At 47.0% G+C, this 27056-nt stretch overlaps 2 protein-coding genes across 5 annotated transcripts in view; one reads left to right on the top strand and one right to left on the bottom strand.

Moving 5' to 3' along the window:
• The window catches only part of LOC141074858 (uncharacterized), a 120701-nt gene extending 95937 nt beyond the window's left edge, over nt 1-24764 (bottom strand). For 3 of the 4 annotated variants that reach the window (XM_073562124.1, XM_073562125.1, XM_073562126.1), the window contains exon 1: nt 19077-19280. In XM_073562124.1, the coding sequence (XP_073418225.1) occupies nt 19077-19265 (189 nt within the window). In that variant the 5' untranslated portion in view covers nt 19266-19280. Of the gene's footprint in view, nt 1-19076; nt 19281-24650 lie in introns of those variants that run through there. The other variant, XM_073562127.1, reaches the window with a different exon arrangement.
• A 509-nt stretch (nt 24765-25273) lies between these two features.
• Nucleotides 25274-27056, top strand: part of MRPS23 (mitochondrial ribosomal protein S23) — a 41171-nt gene continuing 39388 nt past the window's right edge. The window contains exon 1 of the mRNA XM_073562122.1: nt 25274-25354. The gene's annotated coding sequence lies outside the window, so the exon portion shown is untranslated. The remainder of the gene's footprint in view (nt 25355-27056) is intronic.

Raw genomic sequence — 27056 nt, 5'->3', positions numbered from 1 at the left:
AAAAAATTGCATAGAATTTCAGGAAAAGAACATCACTCCAACCATTAAGCATTGGGATGGATTAATCATGCTTTGGAGTTGTGTTGCAGACAATGGCACAGAGAACATTTCACAGGTAGAGGGAAGAATGGATTCAGTGAAATTTCAACAAATTCTTGATGCAAACATAACACCATGTGTAAAAAAGCTGAATTTGAAAACAGGATGGCTTCTACAAATGGATAATGATCACACACATCAAAAGCCACAATAGACTACCTCAAAAGGCGATAGCTAAAGGTTTTTCAATGGCCCTCACAGTCCCCCGATTCGATCATCATTGAAAATCTGTGGCTAGCCCTCAAAATAGCAGTGCATGCAAGACCCTGGAATCTCACAGAAATGGAAGAATTTTCCGAGGAAGAATGGATGAAAATCCATCAAACAAGAATTGAAAGACTCTAGGCTGGCTACTAAAAGCGCTTACAAGCTGTGATATTTTTAAAAGGGAGTGCTACTAGGTACTAACTATGCAGGGTGCCCAAACTTTTGCATTGGCCTATTTTCCTTATTGTAATTTTTAAAATGACAATATATAATTTTTTTGGCCTAAAATACAGAGAAAATGTGTCATCTTTAACTTTAGCCCTTTTAGAGATCATTCCATCTTCAACTTGCTTAACTGGTCACAATAACAGTAATTTTGACCAGGGGTGCCCAAACTTTTACATGCCACTGTATATGCCATAGCCGTGGCATTGTCAGATTGGATCCTGATGGGGTGATCTGCGAGGAGATGGTGGAAACTCTGTAGGACTAGTCTGATCGCTCGTATTTCCAAGATTTTGATGGGGAGACGTGACTCTCGAATGGAACATTGACCCTGTGCCGTGTGATGGCGAAAAACTGCACCCCAGCCGAGAAGACTTGCGTCGGTGGTCACTACCAACCATCGTACTGGGAGAAAGGACTTCCCTTGATTCAGGGAAGATTTCAGTGTCCACCACCTGAGGGTTTGTCTGACCCGCAGGGACAGAAGAAACCGACGGTCTAGGGAGAACGGGTTGTTGTCCCAAAGTCAACAGCAGCGCATGTTGTAAAGGGCGGAGATGAAACTGTGCGAATGGGACCGCCTCGATCGCTGCTACCATCTTTCTGAGAATCCCCATGCTGAAACGTATGGAGAAACTGGTCGGGAAAGGGTCCACGCTCTGTTGTAAGGCTCGGACCTTTTCTGGAGGGAGAATGACCAACCCGCAGGAAGTGTCCAAGATAATTCCCAAAAAGGAAACCTGGTGAGACAGTGCTGGAGAAGACTTCTGGAAGCTTATCTTCCAACCTAGGCGAGAAAGTGTATCTACCGTGATACCTACAGATTACTCGCAGGCTGGAAGGGACGGGCCCTTAATCAGTAGGTCGTTCAAATACGGAAGTACCACCACTCCCCGAGTATGAAGGATGGCCAAGACAGCTGCTATGACCTTGGTAAAGACTCTGGGGGGGCGGTGGCGAGTCCGAAAGGTAAGGCAACTAACTGGAAGTGTTCCTCGCGAATTGCAGGAACTGCTGGTGTGATGGACAAATTGGGATGTGAAGGTAAGCATCCTTGATATCGATGGATGCTAGGAATTCTCCTCTTTCCATGGAGGCAACGACTGAATGGAGATTCCATTCTGAATCGCCGTACCTTGACAAACTGTTTTAACAGCTTGAGGTCCAGTATGGGCCGCATCGTTCCGTCCTTCTTTGGAACCACAAAAAGGTTCCGGAAAAAAAATGTGTCGGGGGGGGGGGGGAAATAAAATTCTATTTTGTATCCAGAGGACACAAGCTCTCTGACCCACTCGTCATGGACGACCGCGGGCCAGGTCTGACTGAACGAAAGTAGACGACCGCCTACTTTGTCAGTGTCCGATGGATAACACAACGAGTCATTGTGTAGAGGATCTATAGGATCTGGCTCCCCTAGATCCAGATGCCCTTGGCCTAGGTTTCCAAGAGCGGTTAGGTCTGTATGAGACCTGGGAAACTGTCTCCATGCGGGGACCGACCTGATCCAGAAGAGAAGGTTGTGGAGGACCAACTGGAATTGTTGCGAAAGGGCCGAAAATGAGGTGACTATTGATTCCAAAACAGCCAGACGGGCCTTTGTTGGGGAAGGAATTTACTCTTCCCCCCGGTAGAGTCAGAAATGAGCTGATCCAGTTTCTCTCCAAATAGACGACCAGTATGATACGGCAGAGAAGTAAGCGATCTTTTGGAAGTGGAATCCGCCCGCCAGTCATGGAGCCATAGGGCCCTTCTAATGGAGACTGCATTTGCGGCTGCCTGTGCAGCGCAATTGGCAGCATCTAAAGAAGCGTCCACTACAAAGTCTCCAGCGTGAACTGACTGGCGAGACTGGCTGCCTCTGGAGGATGATTGTTATCCTGGATGGCAGTAACTAACACCTCTGCCCAAGTGGCCATAGCCTTAGCCACCTAAGCCGCCGCGAAAGATGGAAAGAGTGCCACTCCTGAAGCCTCAAAAACGGAGCAAGCAAGGTAGTCAATTTGACAATCAGAGGGGTTTCTGACTGAAGATCCCTCAGAAACGGATAGAAGCGTTTTTGAAGCAAGACGCGATATAGGAGGATCCACAGAAGGAGGACTGTAACCAATCCTTCATTAGTTCTGGAGAAAAAGGGTATTTAGCTTCAATAGGCTCCTGACCTGAGAACCGTTTATGTGGCCTGTCCCTATGTCTCTGGACAATGCTTAAACTCTGGATGGCTGGCAAATACCCTGCACACACGTTTAGTCTTTATAAAAGAAACAACGTGTTCCGGAGCGGGAATATTCTCCTCATCCAACCTCAGAATCTTGTTGACTGATTCTATAAGAGAATCAAGCGATTCTTGGTCATTTGGGGGATTCTGGAGTACTGACGTGTCAGACTCGTATTCTGAGTCGTGTTCGCTGCGAACAGGAGAGGAAGAGCGAGAGACAGAACTCGCAGATGCTGAAGCACGAGCATGACTGGGAGACGCGTCATTGGTCCGCTTTCTAGAGACCTGACCATCCCTTGACAGAGTACGGCCACTGCTGGTGGACGGTTCCCCGCTGTCGCCAGAGCCCACCTCGGTTGGAAACGGCACATTCTGATTTAAAGAGGAGTCCCGGAGGGAGTCTATAGCCTTGGTCAGTGACTCCACAGACCGTGACAGGGACGCAGCCCAATCAGACTAAATTCAGAGGGCCCGGTAGCAGCGGATGGCGTTTGAGCACAAGTCGGGTTGCAATCCGTGCATAACAGATTAGTTTGGGCACGGCAGTCTTGCAAGTGGCACAAGAGGTAAAGAACGCAGTGTGCTTCTTAGTAGCCCTTTTGGCTTCTTTAGATTGAGACATAGTGCCCCCAAAAGGGTTACAGAGCCTGGACTGCAGAAGATGTGAATGTGCAGAGAAGGGGTTAAGCTTTCTTCCTAAGGCAGATGCAGCTTACCCACGGTCCTGATGCTGTGTCCCCAGGAGGAATATCGGTGGCCCTGCAGCATCGCCAGGTGCTGTCAGTCAGTGCGCGCCCCCCGCAGCCGTCACAGAGCAGGCCCAGGTAAAAAAACATGGCCCCCGAGGCTAACAGGGAGCTTCTCGTTCAGAGCGAGAAGCGCCAAGGACGTGGGCGGCGCCATGCAAATTGCGGCCTAGTCCGGCCGAAAAGCCAGGGACTAAATTTCCGGGCCTGCCAGCACTGAGCGCCGGTTGAAAGGAAAAACGGGGGACCACGATCGATGTACCGCCGCTGACCCTAGGTCAGCGCTTCTCCCAGGGACCAGGACCCGACCCCTTACCTCCAATCAGGTGTTCACGCAGGCCGCGCTGTCTGGGACGGCGGCGGCCCTCATCCTCCTGGGCGATGCAGCAGAGCTGGAGTTCTTAAAGGGGTATACCTCAATCCATTCACCCTATAGGCAGGGGGACGAAGAGGCCATGGAGCTAATTCTGGCCATTAGAAGCGCTCCTCAGTGGTCTTCTTCGTGCACTTGCCCTTTTATCCGTGTGGGGAGATCGGGACCGTGAAGGAACCGTCGCCCTGAAGAATCAGGCATGCCCCAGTCATCGCAGGAGAGGGTATGGGGAGGTATACTCCACGTTCTGGCCTGTTGTTGGTTCGGGGGAGAGCGGACCCTTGAAAGAAATCTGTCGCCCCCTTCACTCCGTTAATTAAAAAATAAAAATTTACAGAAAAAGATTCAAAAAATTGAAATTAAAAACGATGGGGTCTGAAGCCAGACCCAAGTGCCTCCTACAGACACTAAGCAAGAACTTGGGAAATCTCAGCCAGCGAGAGGGTGTATACTGCAGAGGAGGAGTTAACTTTTTCTGTGTTCACTTAGTGTCCTCCTAGTGGCAAGCAGCATGACACCCATGGTCCTGTGTCCCCCAATGAGGCATAGGAGAAAGTTAGTGATTGAAGAAGCCCTTAACCAAAAGTATGAACTCACAAAAGAACAGGTTCTTGCTATTGTAACTGATAATGCTTCAAACATAAGTACTATTAAACTGATGAATGAGAAAAATGAAGGTGAAAAGCAGCTAGAAGAACATTTCACATTCAGTACGTTGGAGAGGGAAGGTCACAGTCCTTTTCCCATAATGGAGGAGCAAACAGATAATACTACAGAAGAACAGCAAATGATTCTTTACAGTTAGGTGATCTTGTTGAAGCTGCTTCACACCTCTTTCCTATTCATCACATGCGCTGTGTTTGTGCACACACTACAGCTGGCAATAAGAGAGAGTCTGCAAGAGGAACATGCTGGAATTCTGATTAGCAAAGTGAGGAAATTGGCTATTACTGCCAGAACCCCTAAAATTGATTCCATCTTGGAGACGTGCTGTACAAGGGGCAATTTTGGTTCAAGCCACTTGGTGGGACAGCACCTATTTAATGATTGAGCGATTGCTTGAGCTGAAACCCTTCCTTGTAGATATGGCCAACCCTCAGGTAACACTACATGAAGGTCAATGGACACAGGTGGCTGAATTGAAGGAATTGCTTCATCACCCATTAACAGTGACTAAAAAGTTACAAACTGAGGATTTAACTCCTGGCATTTTTATAAAGGAGTGGAAGAACTTGTTGTTTTGCATGTTCCGAAGAGGAGGTTTAATCGCAGATGGTATTGCTGCTTTATTGAAAAGGAGAGAGACACCGCTATTGGAAAATAAAATTCTTCTAGCAGCTGTTTATGTGGACCCGAGCAATCTTATATTGCAGAATGATCAACAGCTTACTAAAGGAAAAGAAGCTCGATTGAGGTAGCAGGATGATTGGGCTACAGGACGGCCAAGAGCAAGAGGACTCGGGTCCTGCCAGTGCTGCTGCCGTTTCTTCATGCTCATCAGATGAGGAGTTTGATTTAGAAAATTATTTGGACGACATGGAGCAGGCAATGCGTTGCCGCGGGGGGGGGGGAATTCCACTCTCATAGAAAACAGTGACCATATTTCAGCAACATTTTTCACTTGCTCTCAAAAGTAGAAGAGTTCAATCGTTCATCAAAACTGACTGAACGAGGCAATTCCTCTACAACCTGAAATTGTTAGAGATGTTGCCCATGTGGTTGCTGGTTTGTCACCAAAATATATTTTATGTTCTATCTAAATGGCTTGATTATTGTATCATAATAATAATTAAAAGCCTGATGTTACTATTTTACTAGAGTAAATTTATCACTTAAACATGAACCATGTATGAGGAAGTCGGAGTCATGGAAACTGAGGAATCGGAGGTTTACCGACTCCACAGCCCTGTTGCCAACACCAAGGCCGAACATCTGCTTATACATATTGTACTACCACCAGTGTTGGCATATTTGACCATTGTATATAGCGTTTTGTTTATTGTGAATCTTTCCAGGTCCCATTGAAGCGAGGGAAGGCCCGAAACGGCTGTCATCCATTATGTGTTCTAAGAACTCTCCTGCATCCATGTTTTAACTTTATGAAACACCAAGGTTACTTACCGGTAACCTTTTATCCAGAACCCATGACAGCACACCTGAGAGAGGAATCCATCCAGCAAGGAAAGGAAACCTACTGAAATAAAAGGGTGTTCTCTCGCCCTCGTAGCAGTTGGGTTATGGATCATAAACGGACCTCCAGAATAATTACATACATAACCAATACCAAATCACCCAATCTACAGTGCATACCTACATGGTGATAAGAGGGGGGGGGGGACATATGGATTCTGTCATGGGTCCTGGAAAACAGCTAAAAGTAAGTAACCTTGGTGTTTTCCCTTCACCTATGACAACACACTTGATATTTTTGGAGAATTTAAAACACCTTAGGTAGGGACCAACGCTTGCAACATCATTCAGTCTGTAGTGCCTAAAGAAGGTAGATGATGACCAGGTAGCAGCCTTACAAATCTGATCAATTGATACCTCCTTATTTTCCTGCCCAGGAGGTTGCCACTGCTCTGGTGGCGTGAGCCTTGATGCCTTCAGGAACCGGAGCACCACTCAGTGTGAGACAAACTAATGATCTTCCTGAGGGAGGTAGGGGTTAACACATACAAAGGTGAGGCTGCACAGTACATTGTGGGGCAGAAGAGCAGTTGGGGGAGCACATAGAATAAACCAACATAAGGCTGCTAGTAGTGGAGGTGAGGAAGGGGGCTGCTGGACCCTGTATATCCAGGGAGATGCAATGGCTAATTAGCTGCTCTCCCTGAACATAAATTGAAGTCCCACAACTTTCATTCCAGTGTGAAAGGGGGCAACACAGGTGCTATGTCCTACTCAGCACAGCAGACACATGATGCTGCCTCCCAGGTGGTATCTGGGCTCCTCGTAGGGTATGTTTCCATGGTAAGTAAATGCTGCAGATAGGACTCTGCGTACAGCCGCAGCATCCAAACCGGAGTGGCCAGATGTTGCAGCATAGCGAAGGGGATTTTATGAAATACCATCTCCACTACGCACACAGGGCCGCCTCCGGCTTCCCTGTATAACTGGAGAAGCAGCACGTCTTTCTAGACCGCAGCATGTCTACTTATCTTGCGAAGACACTCAGTCTCCGCAAGATGAATATCACCGTCCTATGTAAAGGGGGCAGCGCTTTGGACGGCGCAGACATGTGCTGCGTCTAAAGCGCTGCCAATACTGACCGTGGAAACATACACTTAGAAGCTACTTGCCTATTATCTACAGCAGAAGGGTGTTGTAGTCCCTGCTTTCTTCCTCCTATTCTGACCGCTCTGCCTCCTGCACAGGTTTCACCAGCTCCGCAAGCCAGGAACTGAGCAGCCCCACATCCACCAATGAGAAGACGGAGGCAGGGCTACATTCGGAATGACGATTCTGAGATCAGAATCATAGATCAGTCCATCTCCGGCACTCTGGCTGTGAGTGTTAGCGGTATGCACATGAACACTCAGGGAGCAGGATGTGGCGCGCAGGCCGCAGTTTGCCCATGCCTGCTCTAGAGGAAGCCCTGAAAATTCTACAAGTTGTTTTTTCCATGTTCTGCCATAAATCCTTGTTATTGGTTTTCTACTTTTTAACAAGGTGGAGACTAACCTTGGAGAAAACCCTTTCTGACTCCGTACTGCCCCCTTAATTACCACGCTTCTAGATGAAAGCCCTTCACTTGAGAGTGGCATACTGGACCCTGGGCGAGTAGGCCTGGGATCTCCAACAGGATCCATGCATCTGACACTGACTTACCAGGGAAAACCATGTTCTTTTAGGCCAGAATGGAGCAACCAGAACTACCCACGCCTGATCCTCCCCACAACCATTGGAATCATCACTATTGTAGGGAAAGCATAGGCGATCCTGAAGTTCCAGGGGATCTGAAGGGCATGTATCTCATGTTTTTTTCCTGGGTTTAGTGAAGTCTTTCATCTTGTTGTGCTGTTTGTTGGCAAATAGATCTATATCCGGCTGCCCCCATGCGAGTACTTTGTGCTGAAAGATCTGGGAGTTCAAAGTCTTTTCCCCCCTCTTTTAGCCTTTCGCGGCTCAGAAGTCTGCCTTGGTATTCTTTACTTCCCTTATATGAAGTCCTGTAAGGGACAAAAGACATTGTTCTGCCAGCTGTAAGAGTCTGCTTGCTGCCATCATTAGAGCGTGGGAACTTGTTCCCCCTTTGGTGGTTGATATATGCAAAAGTCACCCGGTTGCCCGACACGACGACCCTGAAGGAAGGGAAAAATGCCTCTTAAAGATCTTTCCATGGCCCGTAACTCTTTCAGGTTCGATGCATGGTTTCATAGAGATAACTAGGTCCCCTGAACTGTGTGATTTCTCAAGTGTGCACTCCAACCTGAGTTACTCGCATCTGTTGAGACTATGTCATCTATTGGCCTTACCCATTTAACCCCTGATGTTAAATTTTCTCTGTCTGCTGTATCTGACAAAAGTAATAAATAAAAAATCTATGAAAATAAACAGATGAAAGTCAGACATTGCTTTTCAACCATGCTTCCACAGAATTTAAAAAAAAAATAAAACTCATTAAATAGGCCTGGACAGAAATTATGGTACCCTTACCTTAATATTTTGTTGCACAACCTTTTGAGGCAATCACTGCAATCAAACGATTCCTGTAACTGTCAATGAGACTTCTGCACCTCTCGACAGGTATTTTGGCCCACTCCTCAAGAGCAAACTGCTCCAGTTGTCTCGTGTTTGAAGGTTACCTTTTCCAGACGGCATGTTTCAGCTCTTTCCAAAGATGTTCAATAGGATTTAGGTCAGGGCTCATAGAAGGTCACTTCAGAATAGTCCAATGTTTCCCTCTTAGCCAATATTGGGTGTTTTTAACTGTGTGCTTTGGGTCATTATTCTGCTGCAAGACCTGCGACTGAGACCAAGCTTTCAAATTCTGACATTGGGCAGCACATTTCTCTCTAGAATCCCTTGATAGTCTTGAAATTTCATTGTACCCTGCACAGATTCTAGACACCCTGTGCCAGATGCCGCAAACGAGCCCCAGAAAATAACAAAGCCTCCTCCATGTTTCACAGTATTGACAGAGCTCTTTTCTTGATATGCTTAGGTTTTCCATCTGTGAACATAGAGCTAATGTGCCTTGCCAAAAAGTTCCATTTTTGTCTCATCTGTGACGTGACATCACTGAGTCTGTGAGCGCTACTTCCCATTCATTCCCCAGTAGTTTACAGTCCGAGCGGTCGCAGTAGCACCGCTCCACCTGTAAACTTATTAACCCCCAGAGATGGATTTACGCCGTGGGAATTGACTGAGCGCCGGACAGGTATGCTATATTGGGTTTTTTTTTATTATTTTTTTTTTTTTTACAGGTGATCAATGGCTTCAAGATGGAATTAGCAGTCTAATAAAGATGTGAAAAATGTGTTGTATTATTTCATTAAAAGACTTTATTCTTAACTAGATGGAGGCCCGATGCCATCGCATCAGGAGGGTGGTAATGTCACGATGGGGGCAGGCTTTGCAGCGTTGAGAATCCACCCCCTCCCCATGTGCTCACCCACCTATCCACTCTCTCTTTCCCCATGTGCTGACTTCTCCCATCTGTGCTCTCTTCTTTGACCTGTCTACCCATGTACTATCCCCCCTTGTCTGCTGTCTCTCTCCTTCCTGTGCCGTGTTCTCCCCTTGTGCTGTCTCCCCCCAGAGCTCTGTCTCTCTTACCCCTGTGTCTAACCGTGTACAGAACATACCACAGCTCCTGGGCAGGAGAGGAAGCAAATGACAATACTGACATTACAGCAGGAGATCGCAGAGGATACATTTTGGGAGGTAAAATATTGTTTAAAAACAGTCAGTGAGATATTTTACCTCACAAAATGAATCCTCTGTGATCCCCTGCTGCAATGTCAGTATTGTCTTTTGCTTCCTCCCCTGCCCAGGAGATGTGGTATGCTTCTTACACGGTCAGACAATTTTTAAAATGAACTTTCGTTCGTGGGAAAACACCTTTAGGCTGTGTGCTCAAGATGCGATTTTTAAGCGTTTTTGCTGCGATTTTCGGCGCAAAAATGTTTAAAAATCGTGTACAGAACTCACCCCATGCATTCCTATGGCATTCCGCACATGCTGTGCTAATGCTGCGCTTTTTTCCGTGGCGGAATCACACCGCGGAAAAAAATTGCAGCATGCTCATTCTTTTGTGCAGAATCGCAAAGAATTGCCGCGATTCTGCACCCATAGGAATGCATGAGAATCGCTTACTTCCCGCATGTGGCTATGCCCACCATGCGGGAAGTTAAGCGTCTCATGTGCGGTTGGTACCCATGGTGTGGAGGAAAGGAGGCTGTCCTCCAGGCCCTGGGTACCATACCCCTGTAAAAAAAAAAAAAAAAAAAAAAAAAAAAAAAAAAATCGGGGTATATTTACCTTCCGACGTCCCGCGCTGCCTTCCCGGCCTCAGCGTTCCCAGTAATGCTTTGCGTCAAGGTCCTGTGAAGACATAGAGTCACGCGAGACTAGCGGTCTCGTGAGATCGCTATAGCAATGTGAGACCGTCATCACAGGTCTCGCAAGGCATCGCTGGGAACGGGAGCGTCGCTGAGACAGCGCGGGACGTTGGAAGGTAAATATACCCCGATTTTTCATTTTTTTTTAATCATTTTTAACATTCTATCTTTCACTATTGAGGCCGCATAGGGAAGTGCTTGAATATCGCACGCGAAAATCACGGCAAAATCGCGAACATAATCGCAGTAAAATTGCGCGAGAAAAAAAGCGCGATTTCAGGGAAGGAGTCCGGTTTGCATTGTACGGATTAAATCGCTACGTGGGCACATAGCCTTAATGTGACCGGCTTCCTCTTCCTGTAGACACGTTGCACATCTGCTGCCGGGATCAGCCGAATGATTCACTGCACGTGCGCGGAATTCGCGCAGGCGCAGTGCAACAGTGTTCCGCTGGTGGTACCGCGCAAGAGGCTGTGTGTGAGCGCGCGTGTGTGTGTGCGGTGCGTACGGCGTATAGTGTGTGTGTGTGTGTGTGTTGCGACAGTGTTCCGCTAGTGGTACCGCGCATTAGGTTGGTACCAGCAGCAGTTTCCATATTGAGACACCCTTCACATGGGTGTCCCAATATGGCGGTAGGTGAACTTCCTCCGCTTGGAATTCTGGGATACGGTGACATCTGGACAGAGCAGGAAATGAAAACATTACAAGGCAATTATATAAATAGATGTGTGTTTAATTAACCCTTTACTTACTATAGGATTAGTAATGGATAGATGTCTTAGTGACACCTCTCCATTACTAAGCTGGGCTTAATGTCACCTTACAATAGCAAGGTGACATTAACCCCTTATTACCCTGTATAGGTGGCAAGTGGGAAAAACCAGACAAAGATCCAGAATAGGCGCATTTAATAGATGCGCCTTTTCTGGGCAGATGCAGGCTGCTGTTTTTAGACTGGGGGGGCCTATATTAATGGCTCCTTACCAGACTGAGAATAGCAACCCGGGCCTGTATAGTTTTGCCGGGTTAGTTACAAAAATAAGGGGGACCCCAAGTCGGTTTGTTTTCATTCATTCTTCCCTGCTCAAGCTGTTGCCAACAGAGCAGGGAAGAATGACAGCCAAGTTCAGAACCACTTGCAGGGGAACAGCACTTACTGTAGCGCTACTTGCCCTGCGGCCGTCCATGTGGTACTGATACGGCACACATATGCCACACGGATGGTATCTCCAGTACCATTTTTTTCCGGTACAGGAAATATCTGGACATGTGAGAGAGGCCTTAGCAAGGATGGTTTCAAAAAAATGGGGGGACACCCATGCAGTTTTTTCCTTTTTTTTTGAACAGTTAAAAGAAAACTCGAGGGGACCCCTCTATTCTTGATAACCAGCCTTGCTAATGCTGAGGGTTGCATCCCCCAGCTGTGAGTTTTGCCTGACTTGTTATCAAAAATAGCGGGGAACCAACGCAGTTTTTTTTTGTTAATTATTTATTTACAGCACAGGAGCTGCTGATGAATACGCCCATCATCCGCCACCAGTAACCGGAGGTAAAAATTTATACCTCCGATCACAGCTGAGCGCTCACGCTGCCTTTTGACATCGTGGGAACCAGGGCTGTGGAGTCGGAGTCGGAGAGTCGGTGCTTATTTTGGTGGAGTCGGAGTTGGAGTCGGTATAAAATGGACCGACTCCGACTCCTAAAATATATAATAAATTGGGTACTGTAATTTAATGCAGGATGTGCTGAATATTTTTTCATAGGAGTTTGGGAAAGTTATGAAATGTCCTATAAATGGCTGTTCTATTCCTGATCTAAGGCTACATTCACACACAGCGTTTTTCCTGTGTTTTTTGAGGATACGTTTTTCAGCTGCAAAAGCTGATCATCTTTTTAAAAAACCGCATCACCTGAAAGGTTTTTGAGCTCATAGATAATGTTTTCAATAGCAAAAGCAGATTAGAAATCTGCTATATCTATCCATTTATCCATATCTGTCTATCCATATCGTATCTGTACCAAAAAGAATGAAAACCGGGTAGTACACCAATATATATTCTGTTCTATCTAAATATCTTGATTATTGGATCATAAAAATGATTAAATGTCTGAGGTTCACATTGTACTACAATAAATTTTTCACTTAAATATAAGCAATATGTGTGGGAGTCGGAGTCGGAGTCGTGGAGTCGGAGTTGGAGTCGGTGTAAGGGAAATTGAGGAGTCGGAGTCGGAGTCACAGGTTTGGCTTACCGACTCCACAGCCCTGGTGGGAACCGTGGTGGCTCTGACCGGTGGGGATGGTTTCACCGCCGATCAGAAGCGGTGTTTGCCACATTGTCATGCATATAACAGCATGTCAAACACTGTATTGTCGTGCCCCCCCCATTCAAGTGAATGGGGTTCGGGTCCGCTCTGCTGGATGACAGGCTGCATGGACGCTTCATGCAACCTTCCATCTAGATTAGGGGTCTCAAACTTGCGGCCCGCGCGCCAACTGCGGCCCTCGGGACAATAGTCTGCGTCCCTCACCTCGGCCGGGATCACACATGTGAGAAAAACGGCCGAGTCTCGCATGTGAAATCCCAGTCACACGTAGTACCGCTATGACAACATGAGAGCATTCTCTACAAACCTTATGTTATGGAAAGCCCAGCTTTCTCAGACAAACCTTTGCCATTTCCCATCATGCAAGGCACTCATGGAAGCAGGCACACCATTCAGTGGTGAGGAGTATATGGATGTCATTTTGAAGCTACAGATTTGCAGACTTCAAGACACACAGAGCCACATTTCAAATTTTTGCGGACCCCTTCTCCTTTGATGTGCAAGATGCCCCTCCTATGCTTCAAATAGAGCTCATTGACCTGCAGTGCAACTCTGAACTCAATGCCAAGTTCAGGGAGGTGAGTGGAAAAGCAGACAAGCTCGGGCAATTTTTGAGAGAATTGCCCCCCAGCTTCCCTGAGCTTTCCCGAATGTTCAAGAGGACCATGTGTCTTTTTGGGTGCACATACTTGTGCGAAAAGCTCTTCTCTACTTTGAATTTCAGTAAGCCCAAGTACAGGTCCAGACTTACTGATGAGCATCTTCAAGCCCTACTGAGGGTCTCAACTGCTTCCTCCTTTAAGCGAAATGTGGCTCGGCTATGTGAGAGTAAGCGCTGCCAGATCTCTAGCAGCAAGAAGTAGGCAGAAGAAGCCATGTTCAAAACAGTTTATGTTCAATGTTTCATTCATGTTCAGAAAGTTAAATGTTATACAACTGTTAATACAGACATCTGAATAATAATAATTACATTTCTCTAGTCAGCAACTATATGTGGTTTCTTCAGTCTTCTATATATGCTGTATTATCATCATTTTCATTTTATTTTTTACTGATCGGTTTTTTTCTTACGATTGTTAATTTATTTTTATTTTTTAACACAAAATAAGATGAAAAAATAAAGACATTTGAGAACATTGGAATGTTTTTGTAAGAGCTTTTCTTGTGGAAAGCCTGATACGGCCCAGCCACACCCAGATTCTACCTCCAGCGGCCCCTGGGTAAATTGAGTTTGAGACCCCTGATCTAGATGTAGCCGAGCTTACTGTGAGTGAGGTCACCTCCTGCTGTCCTTGACTTTTCTGCAGAAAATACGCTGCAAAAAAAATTCAACCTGCGTATTTGCAGCATTTTTTCACCATCCATTCAAGTCAATAGGTGAAATACGCTGCAAAAACACTGAAAGCGACATGCTCTAGGTCAAAAAAAGCTGCAAAGCACAAAATCCTGCTAACAAAAACAAAAAAAAACAAACGTGTGTGCATGAGATTTTTGATATCTCATAGGCTTTGCTGGTACTGTAAAAAACAGCTGAAAATTAGCATAAAAAAGCAAAGACACTTATTATGAACTTACCCTTACACATCAGTTTGTGTTATAAAATCCTGATGACAGATTCTCTTTGAATAGGCTGCTGATTACCGCCTGTTTCTCTCCAGCCAGATGAAGATATTTGGACATAAAAAAAACCCCTCCCATTGTTTATTTTATTGCCTAAACCTTTGCGTAGTAATATACTTCCCGTCATCCTGTGTGTTGCGTTCCAACCCTTTTCCGAGTCACACGATGGCAATTCACACTCTCCGGATATTACACTGCCCTCTGTATGACTGGAACGTGACTTTTACATTTTAAGTGACTTTCGGCTGACATGCAGAGCGCATTGTGAGCTGGAGCTCCTGAATCACTGTCACGTGTCTCGGATGAGGAGCGGAGCCGGATACGGAAGACAGCACTCTTAGTATTTTAACACACTGACATTAGTTTCGAAAACATCATGAGAATGCTTCCTAATATGGCTGTTTGCATTACAGAGTGCTAAATAGGTGCAATACACCCTGGAGAGCACTGACTGTTAAGGTACTGTCACACTTAGCGATGTACCAGCGATCCCGACCAGCGATATGACGCGGTCAGGATCGCTGGTGCATCGCTAAGTGGTCGCTAGTGAGCTGCCACACAGGCAGATCTCACCAGCGACATCGCTGGGGACGGGGGTCGCTACTTACCTGTTACACTAGGCGATCCTGACGTCCTCCCACCCTGCCCCACGCTCGTCTCTCCACAGGAAGCGCTGCAGGAAGCTGACGACGAGAAGTGGTCCAGGACGTTCTCGCGCGATCAGCGATAACCAGCGGGGGAGCGGGTCGGAGCTAAGTATCAGACATAGCGATATCGCTTACTGTGACAGGCCCTTTATACATGGATTTTGTCATAATTTGCAGTAAGTTTACGCGGCATAAATTGAGGCTTCTGGTGAATATTTGGAAAAGCCGTCAATTTTGAAACCATCTATTCATCTCTAGTTTGTAGACGGACCAAAACAAGCCCTAACCGACCGTGGACCCCACCAACCATCTGCTCAGGGAGGAGCGGACCCGTGGATGGTTCGGGTTCAACACAACTTTAGTCCAAAGTCTGGTACCAGAACTCTAGCCAAACCCCATAGAAGTCAATGGGGACCCAAACGCTCTCAACACTAAAACGTCCGGAAAAAGTCCAAGTTCGGAGTTCAGCACCGAACCCTGAGGGTGAGTGCACACGCTGCGGATTTGCAGGTAAAGTGACCAGCGGTTTTCCCCTAGACAACGGAACAGGTGGCAAACCGCAACAGAATCCGCAGAAAGAATTAACATGCTGCGGATTTAAAACTGTGGAAAAATCCGCAGCATGTGCACTGCGGATTTGAAATCACATTGGCTAACATTGCACTGTACACTGTCTGCGGATCCGCAGGGCCAAATCCGCTGCAGATCCGCAGCATATGCCCATACGCTTAGGGTGTGTGCACACGCTGCGGATCCGTAGCGGTTTTGGTCCTGCGGATCCGCAGCAGTTTCTGCTGCGGTGTACAGTACCATTAACCCCTTAAGCCCCAAGGGTGGTTTGCACGTTAATGACCAAGCCAATTTTTACAATTCTGACCACTGTCCCTTTATGAGGTAATAACTCTGAAACGCTTCCATGGATCCCGGTGATTCTGACATTGTTTTCTTGTGACATATTGTACTTCATGTTAGTGGTAAAATTTCATTCAATTAACTTGCGTTTATTTGTGAAAAAAAACTGAAATTTGGCGAAAATTTCGCAATTTTCCAACTTTTAATTTTTATGCCCTTAAATCACAGATATACGGCACACAAAAAACTTGATAAGTAACATTTCCCACATGTTTACTTTACATCAGCACAATTTTGGAACCACTGTTTAGGCGCATGGCAGACCTCAGCAGGGAAGGAGCGCCGTTTGACTTTTTCAATGCAAAATTGGCTGGAATTCAGATCGGACGCCATGTCGCGTTTGGAGAGCCCCTGATGTACCTAAACAGTGGAAACCCCCCCCAAGTGACCCCATTTTGGAAACTAGACCCCCCAAGGAACTTATCTAGATATGTGGTGAGAACTTTGAACCCACAAGGGCTTCACAGAAGTTTATAAGGTACAGCGGTACAATTAAAAAATCATATTTTTTCCACAAAAATGATCTTTTCACCCCCAATTTTTATTTTTCCAAGGGTAACAGGATGCTAAAAGTTATTGTGCAATTTGTCCTGAGTACGCTGATACCTCATATGTGGGTGTAAATGACTATTTGGGCGTATGGCAGAGCTCGGAAGGCAAGCAGCGCCATTTGACGTTTTTGGCTGGAATTGAGATCGGACACCATGTCGCAATTGGAAAACCCCTGATGTACCAAAACAGTGGAAAAACCCCCCCACAAATGACACCATTTTGGAAACTAGACCCCCCAAGGAACTTATCTAGATGTGTGGTGAGCACTTTGAACCCCCAAAGGCTTCACAGAAGTTTATAATGCCCAGGCATGAAAATAAAAAAATCATTTTTTTCCACAAAAATGATATTTTTGCCCCCAATTTTTTATTTTCCTAAGGGTAACAGGAGAAATTGGACCCCAAAAGTTGTTTTGCAATTTGTCCTGAGTATGCTGATACCCTATAAGTGGGGGTAAAACACTGTTTGGGCGCATGGCAGAGCTTGGAAGGGAAGGAGCACCATTTGACTTTTTCAACGCAGAATTGGCTGGAATTGAGATCAGACGCCATGTTGCATTTGGAGAGTACCTGATGTGCCCAAACAGTGGAAACCCCCAATTATAACTCCAACCCTAACCCCAACACACCCCTAACCCTAATCTCAGCCCTAACCCTAGACCTAACCCTAATGAGAAAATGGAAATACATTTTTTTTTATTTTATTATTTTTCCCTAACTAAGGGGGTGACAACAGGGGTTTGATTTACTATATATGGCGGTTTTTATGTTTGGCAGCTGTCGCACGCTAAAAGACGCTTTTTATTGTAAAAATAGTTCTTGCATCAGCACATATTGAGAGCTATAATTTTTCCGTATTTTGACCCACCGAGTCATGTGAGGTCTTATTTTTTGCGGGACGAGTTGACGTTTTTATTGGTATCATTTTCGGGCATGTGACATTTTTTGATCGCTTTTTATTCCGATTTTTGGGATGCAGAATGAACAAAAACCAGCGTTTCATGAATTTCTTGTGGGGGGGTGCGTTTACACCGTTCCGCGGTGATAAAGCGGTTTTATTCTTCGGGTCAGTACGGTTACAGCGATACCTCATTTAGGTCTTTTTTTATGTTTTGTCGGTTTTTTGCAATGAAAACAATTTTATATAAAAAATAATTATTTTTGCATCGCTTTATTCTGCGAGCTATAACTTTTTTCTTTTTTTGCGGATGACGCTGTATGGCGGCTGTTTTTTTGCAGGACAAGATGACGTTTTCAGCGGTACCATGCATATTTATATGCGTCTTTTTGATCGCGCGTTATTGCACTTTTTGTTTGGTGGTATGGTAATAAATCATTTTTTGCTTAGTTTTTTTTATTTTTTAAGGGGTTCGCTAAAGGGGTTAACTAATGGGACAGTTTTATAGGGCGGGTCGTTACGGACGCAGCAATACCAAATATGTGTACTTTTATTGTTTTTTTTTATTTTCAAAAAATGAATTTATTGGGGAATATTTTTTTTTTTTACCAATTTATTTAGCGATTTTTTAAAAATTATTTTTACACTTTTTTTTTTTTTATATACTTTATTACATAGTCCCAGGTGGGACATCACTGTCCTGTGACAGATCGCTGATCTGTCACATCACAGATCAGCAATCTGTCACAGGCAGTTCTGCAGACTTCCTCATGCCTGCGCTTTGCAGGCAGTGAGGAAGTCAGCTCCCTACAGGCCCCCGACGCCATCTTGGATCCGGGGACCTGCAGGGAAGGAGCCCCCCGCAGCAGCGCTGCACAATGCGCTGCCGTGGGGGGCTCAGGGAAGCACGGAGGGAGCCCCCTCCCTGCCGATGCTTCCCTTTAACCCCCGGTACACCGCGATCGTGTTTGATCGCGGTGTACAAAGAGTTACCGTGTCAGGGGCGGTCCCTGACACATTGTGCCGGGTGTCAGCTGTGATAATCAGCTGACACCCGGCCGCGATCAGCGGCGCTCACCACGTGGGTGCTGTGGATCGCATTAGACGTACTATCCCGTACCTGGGAAGTAAGTCCCAAGGCACATGGATGGGATAGTATGTCTAATGGCAGAAAGGGGTTAAAATCAATGAAACCCGCTGTGCAGACGCTGCGGATTTTTCCGTGCAGATTTGCTGTGGTTTCAAAACCGCAGCATGTCAATTCTTTGTGCGGATTCCGCTGCGGTTCGGCACCTGCTCCATGACAGGTGTCAAACCGCAGGCTAAACTGCAGATAAAATCCGCAGGACAATCCGCAGCGTGTGCACACACCCTTAGTGTCCGCTACCTGCCCCAAACTTTTCAGTACGCGGTCCCACGTCTGGACCTGTTGCATCAGACTCTATAGTGTCAGTGACTATTCCCTACACCCCAATATAGCCCACCCCCACAGACAGGCGCCATGGTCACAACCGTCTGGTTGGCCTGAACTTCTCACACATTACTGGCTGCCCTGAGGGGAGGGCGCACGTCACATTGCAGACACGGGTCTGACATGTTCTACACTGGGACTCTTCATAGAGTCTGTCAGTCCCGCGCTGTAGGCTCAGCGCTCCTCTATGTGCCGGGAGAACTGACCGCCATCATTACCTTGGACTCTTCTGAGGTAACGCTCTTCTCCATGTCTGAGCTGTGACTGATAGTGATGTGTCGCTCGTGAACGATCCAATACAAAGAGCCGGCTCCCTGCTGTGAACGAAATGAGCCGGCTCTGCAGGGTGAACGAGCCGGGTTTTTTTTTCTGCCGCCTGGAAGCAGTGAATCCAGACTGTGACTCATCTGGGGGGAGGAGCGGTCAGGAGAGGAGGAGATGTGGATAAATGCACGAGAGTTAACCCTTCAGTCCCAAATATATCCTGCCAGTTCCTCCATGGCATATATAGTGTGTGACTGTGTGTAAGAGGAGGGACGCAGCACTTTGTCATCATCATCATCTGCAATGACCTGTGCGTTACCTTTAGGGTACGTGCACACGCTGCGGATTGGGGTGCGGATTTGGCCGCGCGGATTTTGTAAAATCCGCAGGTAAATCTGCATTGCTCTGCGGTTTTGCCCTGCGGTTTTTCATCTCCTCAATGGAGGAGATGGTAAACCGCAGCAGAATCCGCAAAAAGAATTGACATGTCAGTTCTTTCTGCGGTTTCAAAACCGCGCGGAAAAATCTGCACCGTCTGCACTGCGGTTTTGTATTCCCATAGGGAATCATGGTACTGTACACCGCAGCAAAAACTGCTGTGAACACGCAGCGGCCAAATCCACAGCGTGCACACTAGGGTGACCGGATCTCATATGGGGGGGAAAAAATGTCAGAATCTTGTCCGTCTGGACCCCACAAAGCGATTCCCCTTTCCAGATAATGGGAGAGCCAAAATTTGAGCTCGATCAAACGACGTTAACCCGTGCCGCTCGTCGCTCAAAGTTTGAAAAAATCCAAATTGAGGTATTTTAAGATTTAGGTATTTTGCATAGTCTGTTAGACTATAAAGAATGTGACAACAACATTGCAGAAATAGCCCTGACCAAATTTTCGAACCATTTGTGGTATTTGAATGCAGAGTTGGTGGGATTATCGTTTTTTGATCCCACCATTACAGACAATGAAAAGTTGTTAATGGCTAATAAATTGCTCAGTAGCACAGATGAACTATCAGAGCACGCTAACCTACATGAGTTGATAATTTTACATAGTTATCTAATCTATTCTAGAGCTTTTGTTAAAGTAGTTTTTGAAACGTCAGAATATAATGCTCGGCATTTGCTTACAACTTGCAGGACATATTGCTTCTGTTCTTCATCTTTTGTCAGAAGGTCGGTAAAGTCGGTTACTTCCTACCTCTTTTAATTTTTCTTTCCTAACTTTTGGATTTACAACCCTAGCGTGCTCTGATGGTTCATCTGTGCTACTGAGCAATTTATTAGCCATTAACAACTTTTCATTGTCTGTAATGGTGGGATCAAAAAACGATAATCCCACCAACTCTGCATTCAAATACCACAAATGGTTCGAAAATTTGGTCAGGGCTATTTCTGCAATGTTGTTGTCACATTCTTTATAGTCTAACAGACTATGCAAAATACCTAAATCTTAAAATACCTCAATTTGGATTTTTTCAAACTTTGAGCGACGAGCGGCACGGGTTAACGTCGTTTGATCGAGCTCAAATTTTGGCTCTCTCAATATCTGAAAAGGGGAATCGTTTTGTGGGGTCCAGACGAACAAGATTCCGACATCGATTTTTTGCGGTCACCCTAGTGTGCACACAGCCTTAGTCCCAACTAAAGCTCCACTTTCCTGGCCCCTCCTCCCTGGCGTATACATACAGTGTATGGTCTGTGCAGGAGGAGAGGCTCCGCACATTGTTTGGTATATCATCATCCCATAGTGTTAGGCCGGGTTCACATTGCGTTTATGGCCCGGTGTTCAATGGGATCGTTACATAGCGGCACTAACGCTGTAACGGATGAGGTAACACCCCCATTGGCCGCAATGCTACTAACGCATCCAAAATCGGCCTGATGCGTTACTTCATGACGCTCCCTGGAGCGCGGTCTGCAGCATTTGTGGGGGCGTCATGAAGTAACGCATCAGGCCGATTTTGGATGCGTTAGTAGCATTGCGGCCAATGGGTGCGTTACCTCCTCCATTACAGCGTTATTGCCGCTATGTAACGATCCCGTTGATCGCAGGGCCAGGAGGATTCAGGACAACACCACAGGGAGGAGGACAGACGACGGCAGTTGTTGCTGCTAACGGCTTACACTCACTTGTGAGAGACGCACATGATTCTCGTGTGAGTCTCACACATGAAAACCTGGCACTGCCACCAGCACTCGGACCGGAGCGTGCGGGTACATGTACTTCTATGCAGCCGCCCCCTCCGGTCCCAGTGCCGGCGGCAGTGCCAGGTTTCCATGCGTGAGACTCGCACAAGAATCGTCCGAGTCTCTCGCTAGTGAGTGTCAGCCCTTAGGGTAGGGGAAGTAATATAAAGTGATTTTAGGTAAAACCTGTGGAGAGATCTCGGGCCAGCCCCAGTCATTATATAGGGTTAAGCTGGTGTCACACTTGCATATTTTGGCTGCACACGGATTCATTTTCGTCTCCATTGACTTTCAGTGGTGACGGATGGGACTTGCGTGTGCGTCCAGTTGTCACCGGTTTCCCACAGATCCGTGTGTCTGCATATTTGATCAGATGCACAAAAACGCAACTTGTTGCAGTTTTGTGTCATCTGAAAAACACGAGGCGCAGGGAGAGGCACGGATCCGCGGCTACACGTCTGGAATTAACATGGAGCTCTATGGAGCACGGATCCAGGACAACACGGATCCATGTGCTTCCGTGTGCAGGGATCCGTTCTGCGGCACTGAGCATGTTCGGAAGCGAGGGATGTGCTGTATGGGACCAGTCTGCAGACGTAATATAGACTATGCCCGCATGCTGCTCCGTCATACAGTGATCTTTCCAGCCTCACTAGAAGGGCTTGTGCCCTGTGCTATGCTGTGGTAATGATAATAAAAAGTATTGGGAGCATGTATGGGGGCTCCTGGTTAGGGGCTGCACGAGTGGGGCTGCGTTCACACTAGTGCAGGGGCGGACATAGACTGTAGTGGGCCCCTGTGCAAGAAATTTTTCACCCCCCCTTCATAGGGCAACAAAGTTATTTGTTATCTAATATTGAGTCTATGCAGGGCTGGATATAATATCGGTATAGAATATAATGTAACCCCCCCCATATAGTATAATGCAGCCCCTCCATAGAATATATGGGAACCCCCTCATAGGATATAATGCAGCCCCTTATATAGTATAATGTAGCCCCTCCATAGAATATAATGCAGCCCCCATAGAATATAATAAATATAATACAGCCCTCCTATAGAATATAATGTAGCCCCAAATAGAATATAATACAGCCCACCTCCCCATAGAATATAATGTAGCCCCCCCATATTATATAACACAGCCTCCCCTTATAGAATATAATGTAAAATGTACCCCCATGGTATATAACACAGCCACATAGTGTATAGCCCAGCAATACATGGTATACAACCCACCATGGTATATAGCCCACCATGGTATAATACAGCCCAGCATGGTATATGGCCCCCCCAGAATGGTATAATACAACCCAGCATGGTATAATACAGCCCAGCATGGTATATAGCCCCCCCAGCATGGTATAATACAGCCCAGCATGGTATATAGCCCCCCAGCATGGTATAATACCGCCCAGCATGGTATATAGCCCCCCCAGCATGGTATAATACAGCCCAGCATGGTATATAGCCCCCCCAGCATGGTATAATACAGCCCAGCATGGTATATAGCCCCCCCAGCATGGTGTAATACAGCCCAGCATGGTATATAGCCCTCCAGCATGGTATAATACAGCCCAGCATGGTATATAGCCCCCCCAGCATGGTATAATACAGCCCAGTATGGTATATAGCCCCCCAGCATGGTATAATACAGCCCAGCATGGTATATTGCCCCCCCAGCATGGTATAATACCCCCCAGCATGGTATATAGCCCCCCAGCATGGTATAATACCGCCCAGCATGGTAAATAGCCCTCCAGCATGGTATAATACAGCCCAGCATGGTATATAGCCCCCCAGCATGGTAAAATACAGCCCAGCATGGTATATAGCCCCCCCAGCATGGTATAATACAGCCCAGCATGGTATATAGCCCCCCAGCATGGTATGATACAGCCCAGCATGGTATATAGCCCCCCCAGCATGGTATAATACAGCCCAGCATGGTATATAGCCCCCCCAGCATGGTATAATACAGCCCAGCATGGTATATAGCCCCCCCAGCATGGTATAATACCGCCCAGCATGGTATAATACAGCCCAGCATGGTATATAGCCCCCCCAGCATGGTATAATACAGCACAGCTTGGTATATAGCCCCCCAGCATGGTATATAGCCCCCCAGCATGGTATGATACAGCCCAGCATGGTATATAGCACCCCCAGCATGGTATGATACAGCCCAGCATGGTATATAGCACCCCCAGCATGGTATGATACAGCCCAGCATGGTATATAGCCCCCCAGCATGGTATGATACAGCCCAGCATGGTATATAGCCCCCCAGCATGGTATGATACAGCCCAGCATGGTATATAGCACCCCCAGCATGGTATGATACAGCCCAGCATGGTATATAGCACCCCCAGCATGGTATGATACAGCCCAGCATGGTATATAGCACCCCCAGCATGGTATGATACAGCCCAGCATGGTATATAGCACCCCCAGCATGGTATGATACAGCCCAGCATGGTATATAGCACCCCCAGCATGGTACGATACAGCCCAGCATGGTATAATACAGCACAGCTTGGTATATAGCCCCCCAGCATGGTATATAGCCCCCCAGCATGGTATGATACAGCCCAGCATGGTATATAGCCCCCCAGCATGGTATGATACAGCCCAGCATGGTATATAGCCCCCCAGCATGGTATGATACAGCCCAGCATGGTATATAGCACCCCCAGCATGGTATGATACAGCCCAGCATGGTATATAGCACCCCCAGCATGGTATGATACAGCCCAGCATGGTATATAGCACCCCCAGCATGGTATGATACAGCCCAGCATGGTATATAGCACCCCCAGCATGGTACGATGCAGCCCACTAGTGTTTTGGTACGGTGCGTTGTGATGTAGCAATCCTGGTGCCTCCTGAGCCAGATTAGATCCCTATACTTAACATAGGACGCACGGAGCTGCGTTTGCATCAGGATCAGGATGCATCAGGTGCACCAACACAGATCACAGCACTTACTAATTCACAAAGGACATTAACAAAAAATGCCACAATACATGGTAAGACTACAACCGAGGAGGAGCCGGGGCCTGATCACAAGAGCTGACAATCTGAGGAAGCAGCAATGCTGAATACCAGTCTACACTGCGTCACACAGGGGGAGAATGAGGCCCTCACTTCACAGGCAAAGACCTAGAACGAGGACTGTGGAAAACGGACTTCTATTTAAAAAAAAGAGCTGTTTAAAGAGCCAAAAGAGCCGGTTCTTTATGGTGAGCGGAGCCGAATGAGCCAGATCACCAAAAAGAGCCGAACATCCCATCACTAGTGACTGAGAGGAGGAGACTGAACTGAAATTCAAACTTCAGGTACCGTGCTCTCATTGGCTGAAGCATCTAAGCGCGTCCCTGACGTGCGATTCTCCGTCACCTGATTGGTGGTTTGTCAATGTCACATGCAAATGAGAGCTAGATGCTCAAGGCAGCAGACACACGTGTAATGTTCGGGGCACGACCCGTCCTTCCTTGAGCTGCCATGTGGACACAATCCATAGAGCGTTTGATTTGTGAGCCCTGTCATTTCACTGTCATAACGGCTTGAACTATGTAAATGACCCAACACATTCCCGGTCGGATTGCTCGGCGCTTGATTTCTCAGCCTGCTGTGGTAATAAGCAGCTCGTCCATTCTATTGCCATTAGATTGCGCTCGTATTATAAGTGCACTACCGTAAGTGCTGTAGTAGTAGCCGCATTGCTATTTGGTAATAAAAGCACTATCAGGCAGCTGTCTCCAGTATTAAATATGGCCGCTGTGGTTTCAGTCACCAGTCCACACTGTAGATGACCGATGCTTGGATTTGTCAGCTCAGGAGGCCCGTCACCCGTAGTAATGGGAAGTTCGGCTCTTTTTGGTGATCCGGCTCATTCGGCTCCGCTCACCATAAAGAGCCGGCTCTTTTGGCTCTTTAAACGGCTCTTTTTTTAAATAGAAATCCGTTTTCCACAGTCCTCGTTCTAGGTCTTTGCCTGTGAAGTGAGGGCCTCATTCTCCCCCTGTGTGACGCAGTGTAGACTGGTATTCAGCATTGCTGCTTCCTCAGATTGTCAGCTCTTGTGATCAGGCCCCGGCTCCTCCTCGGTTGTAGTCTTACCATGTATTGTGGCATTTTTTGTTAATGTCCTTTGTGAATTAGTAAGTGCTGTGATCTGTGTTGGTGCACCTGATGCATCCTGATCCTGATGCAAACGCAGCTCCGTGCGTCCTATGTTAAGTATAGGGATCTAATCTGGATCAGGATGCATCAGGATTGCTACATCACAACGCACCGTACCAAAACACTAGTGGGCTGCATCGTACCATGCTGGGGGGGGCTATATACCATGCTGGGCTGTATCATACCATGCTGGGGGTGCTATATACCATGCTGGGGGGCTATATACCATGCTGGGGGGCTATATACCATGCTGGGCTGTATCATACCATGCTGGGGAGCTATATACCATGCTGGGCTATATACCATGCTGGGGGGGCTATATACCATGCTGGGGGGGGCTATATACCATGCTGGGCTGTATTATACCATGCTGGGGGGGCTATATACCATGCTGGGCTGTATTATACCATGCTGGGCTGTATCATACCATGCTGGGGGGGCTATATACCATGCTGGACTGTATTATACCATGCTGGGGGGGCTATATACCATGCTGGGCCGTATTATACCATGCTGGGGGGGGCTATATACCATGCTGGGCTGTATTATACCATGCTGGGGGGGCTATATACCATGCTGGGCTGTATTATACCATGCTGGGGGGGCTATATACCATGCTGGGCTGTATTATACCATGCTGGGCTGTATTATACCATGCTGGGCTGTATTATACCATGCTGGGCTGTATTATACCATGCTGGGGTCTATATACCATGCTGGGCTGTATTATACCATGCTGGGGGGGCTATATACCATGCTGGGCTGTATCATACCATGCTGGGGGGCTATATACCATGCTGGGCTGTATTAAACCATCCTGGGGGGGGTATATACCATGCTGGGCTGTATTATACCATGCTGGGGGGCTATATACCATGCTGGGCTGTATTATACCATGCTGCAGGGCTATATACCATGCTGGGCTGTATTATACCATGCTGGGGGGCTATATACCATGCTGGGCTGTATTATACCATGCTGGGGGGGCTATATACCGTGCTGGGCTGTATTATACCATGCTGGAGGGGCTATATACCATGCTGGGCCGTATTATACCATGCTGGAGGGGCTATATACCATGCTGGGCTGTATTATACCATGCTGGGGGGGGCTATATACCATGCTGGGCGGTATTATACCATGCTGGGGGGCTATATACCATGCTGGGCTGTATTATACCATGCTGGGTTGTATTATACCATTCTGGGGGGGCTATATACCATGCTGGGCTGTATTATACCATGCTGGGGGGCTATATACCATGCTGGGCTGTATTATACCATGCTGGAGGGGCTATATACCATGCTGGGCCTAATTATACCATGCTGGGGGGCTATATACCATGCTGGGCTGTATCATACCATGCTGGGCTGTATTATACCATGCTGGGGGGGGCTATATACCATGCTGGGCTGTATTATACCATGCTGGAGGGGCTATATACCATGCTGGGCCGTATTATACCATGCTGGGGGGGCTATATACCATGCTGGGCCGTATTATACCATGCTGGAGGGGCTATATACCATGCTGGGCCGTATTATACCATGCTGGGGGGGGCTA

The sequence above is a fragment of the Dendrobates tinctorius genome, unplaced genomic scaffold (genome assembly GCF_039654945.1).
Source record: "Dendrobates tinctorius isolate UK_male_01 unplaced genomic scaffold, ASM3965494v1 ptg000338l, whole genome shotgun sequence".
In the NCBI taxonomy this organism is placed as follows: domain Eukaryota; kingdom Metazoa; phylum Chordata; class Amphibia; order Anura; family Dendrobatidae; genus Dendrobates; species Dendrobates tinctorius.
This window is presented reverse-complemented; position numbering and strand designations above follow the sequence as displayed.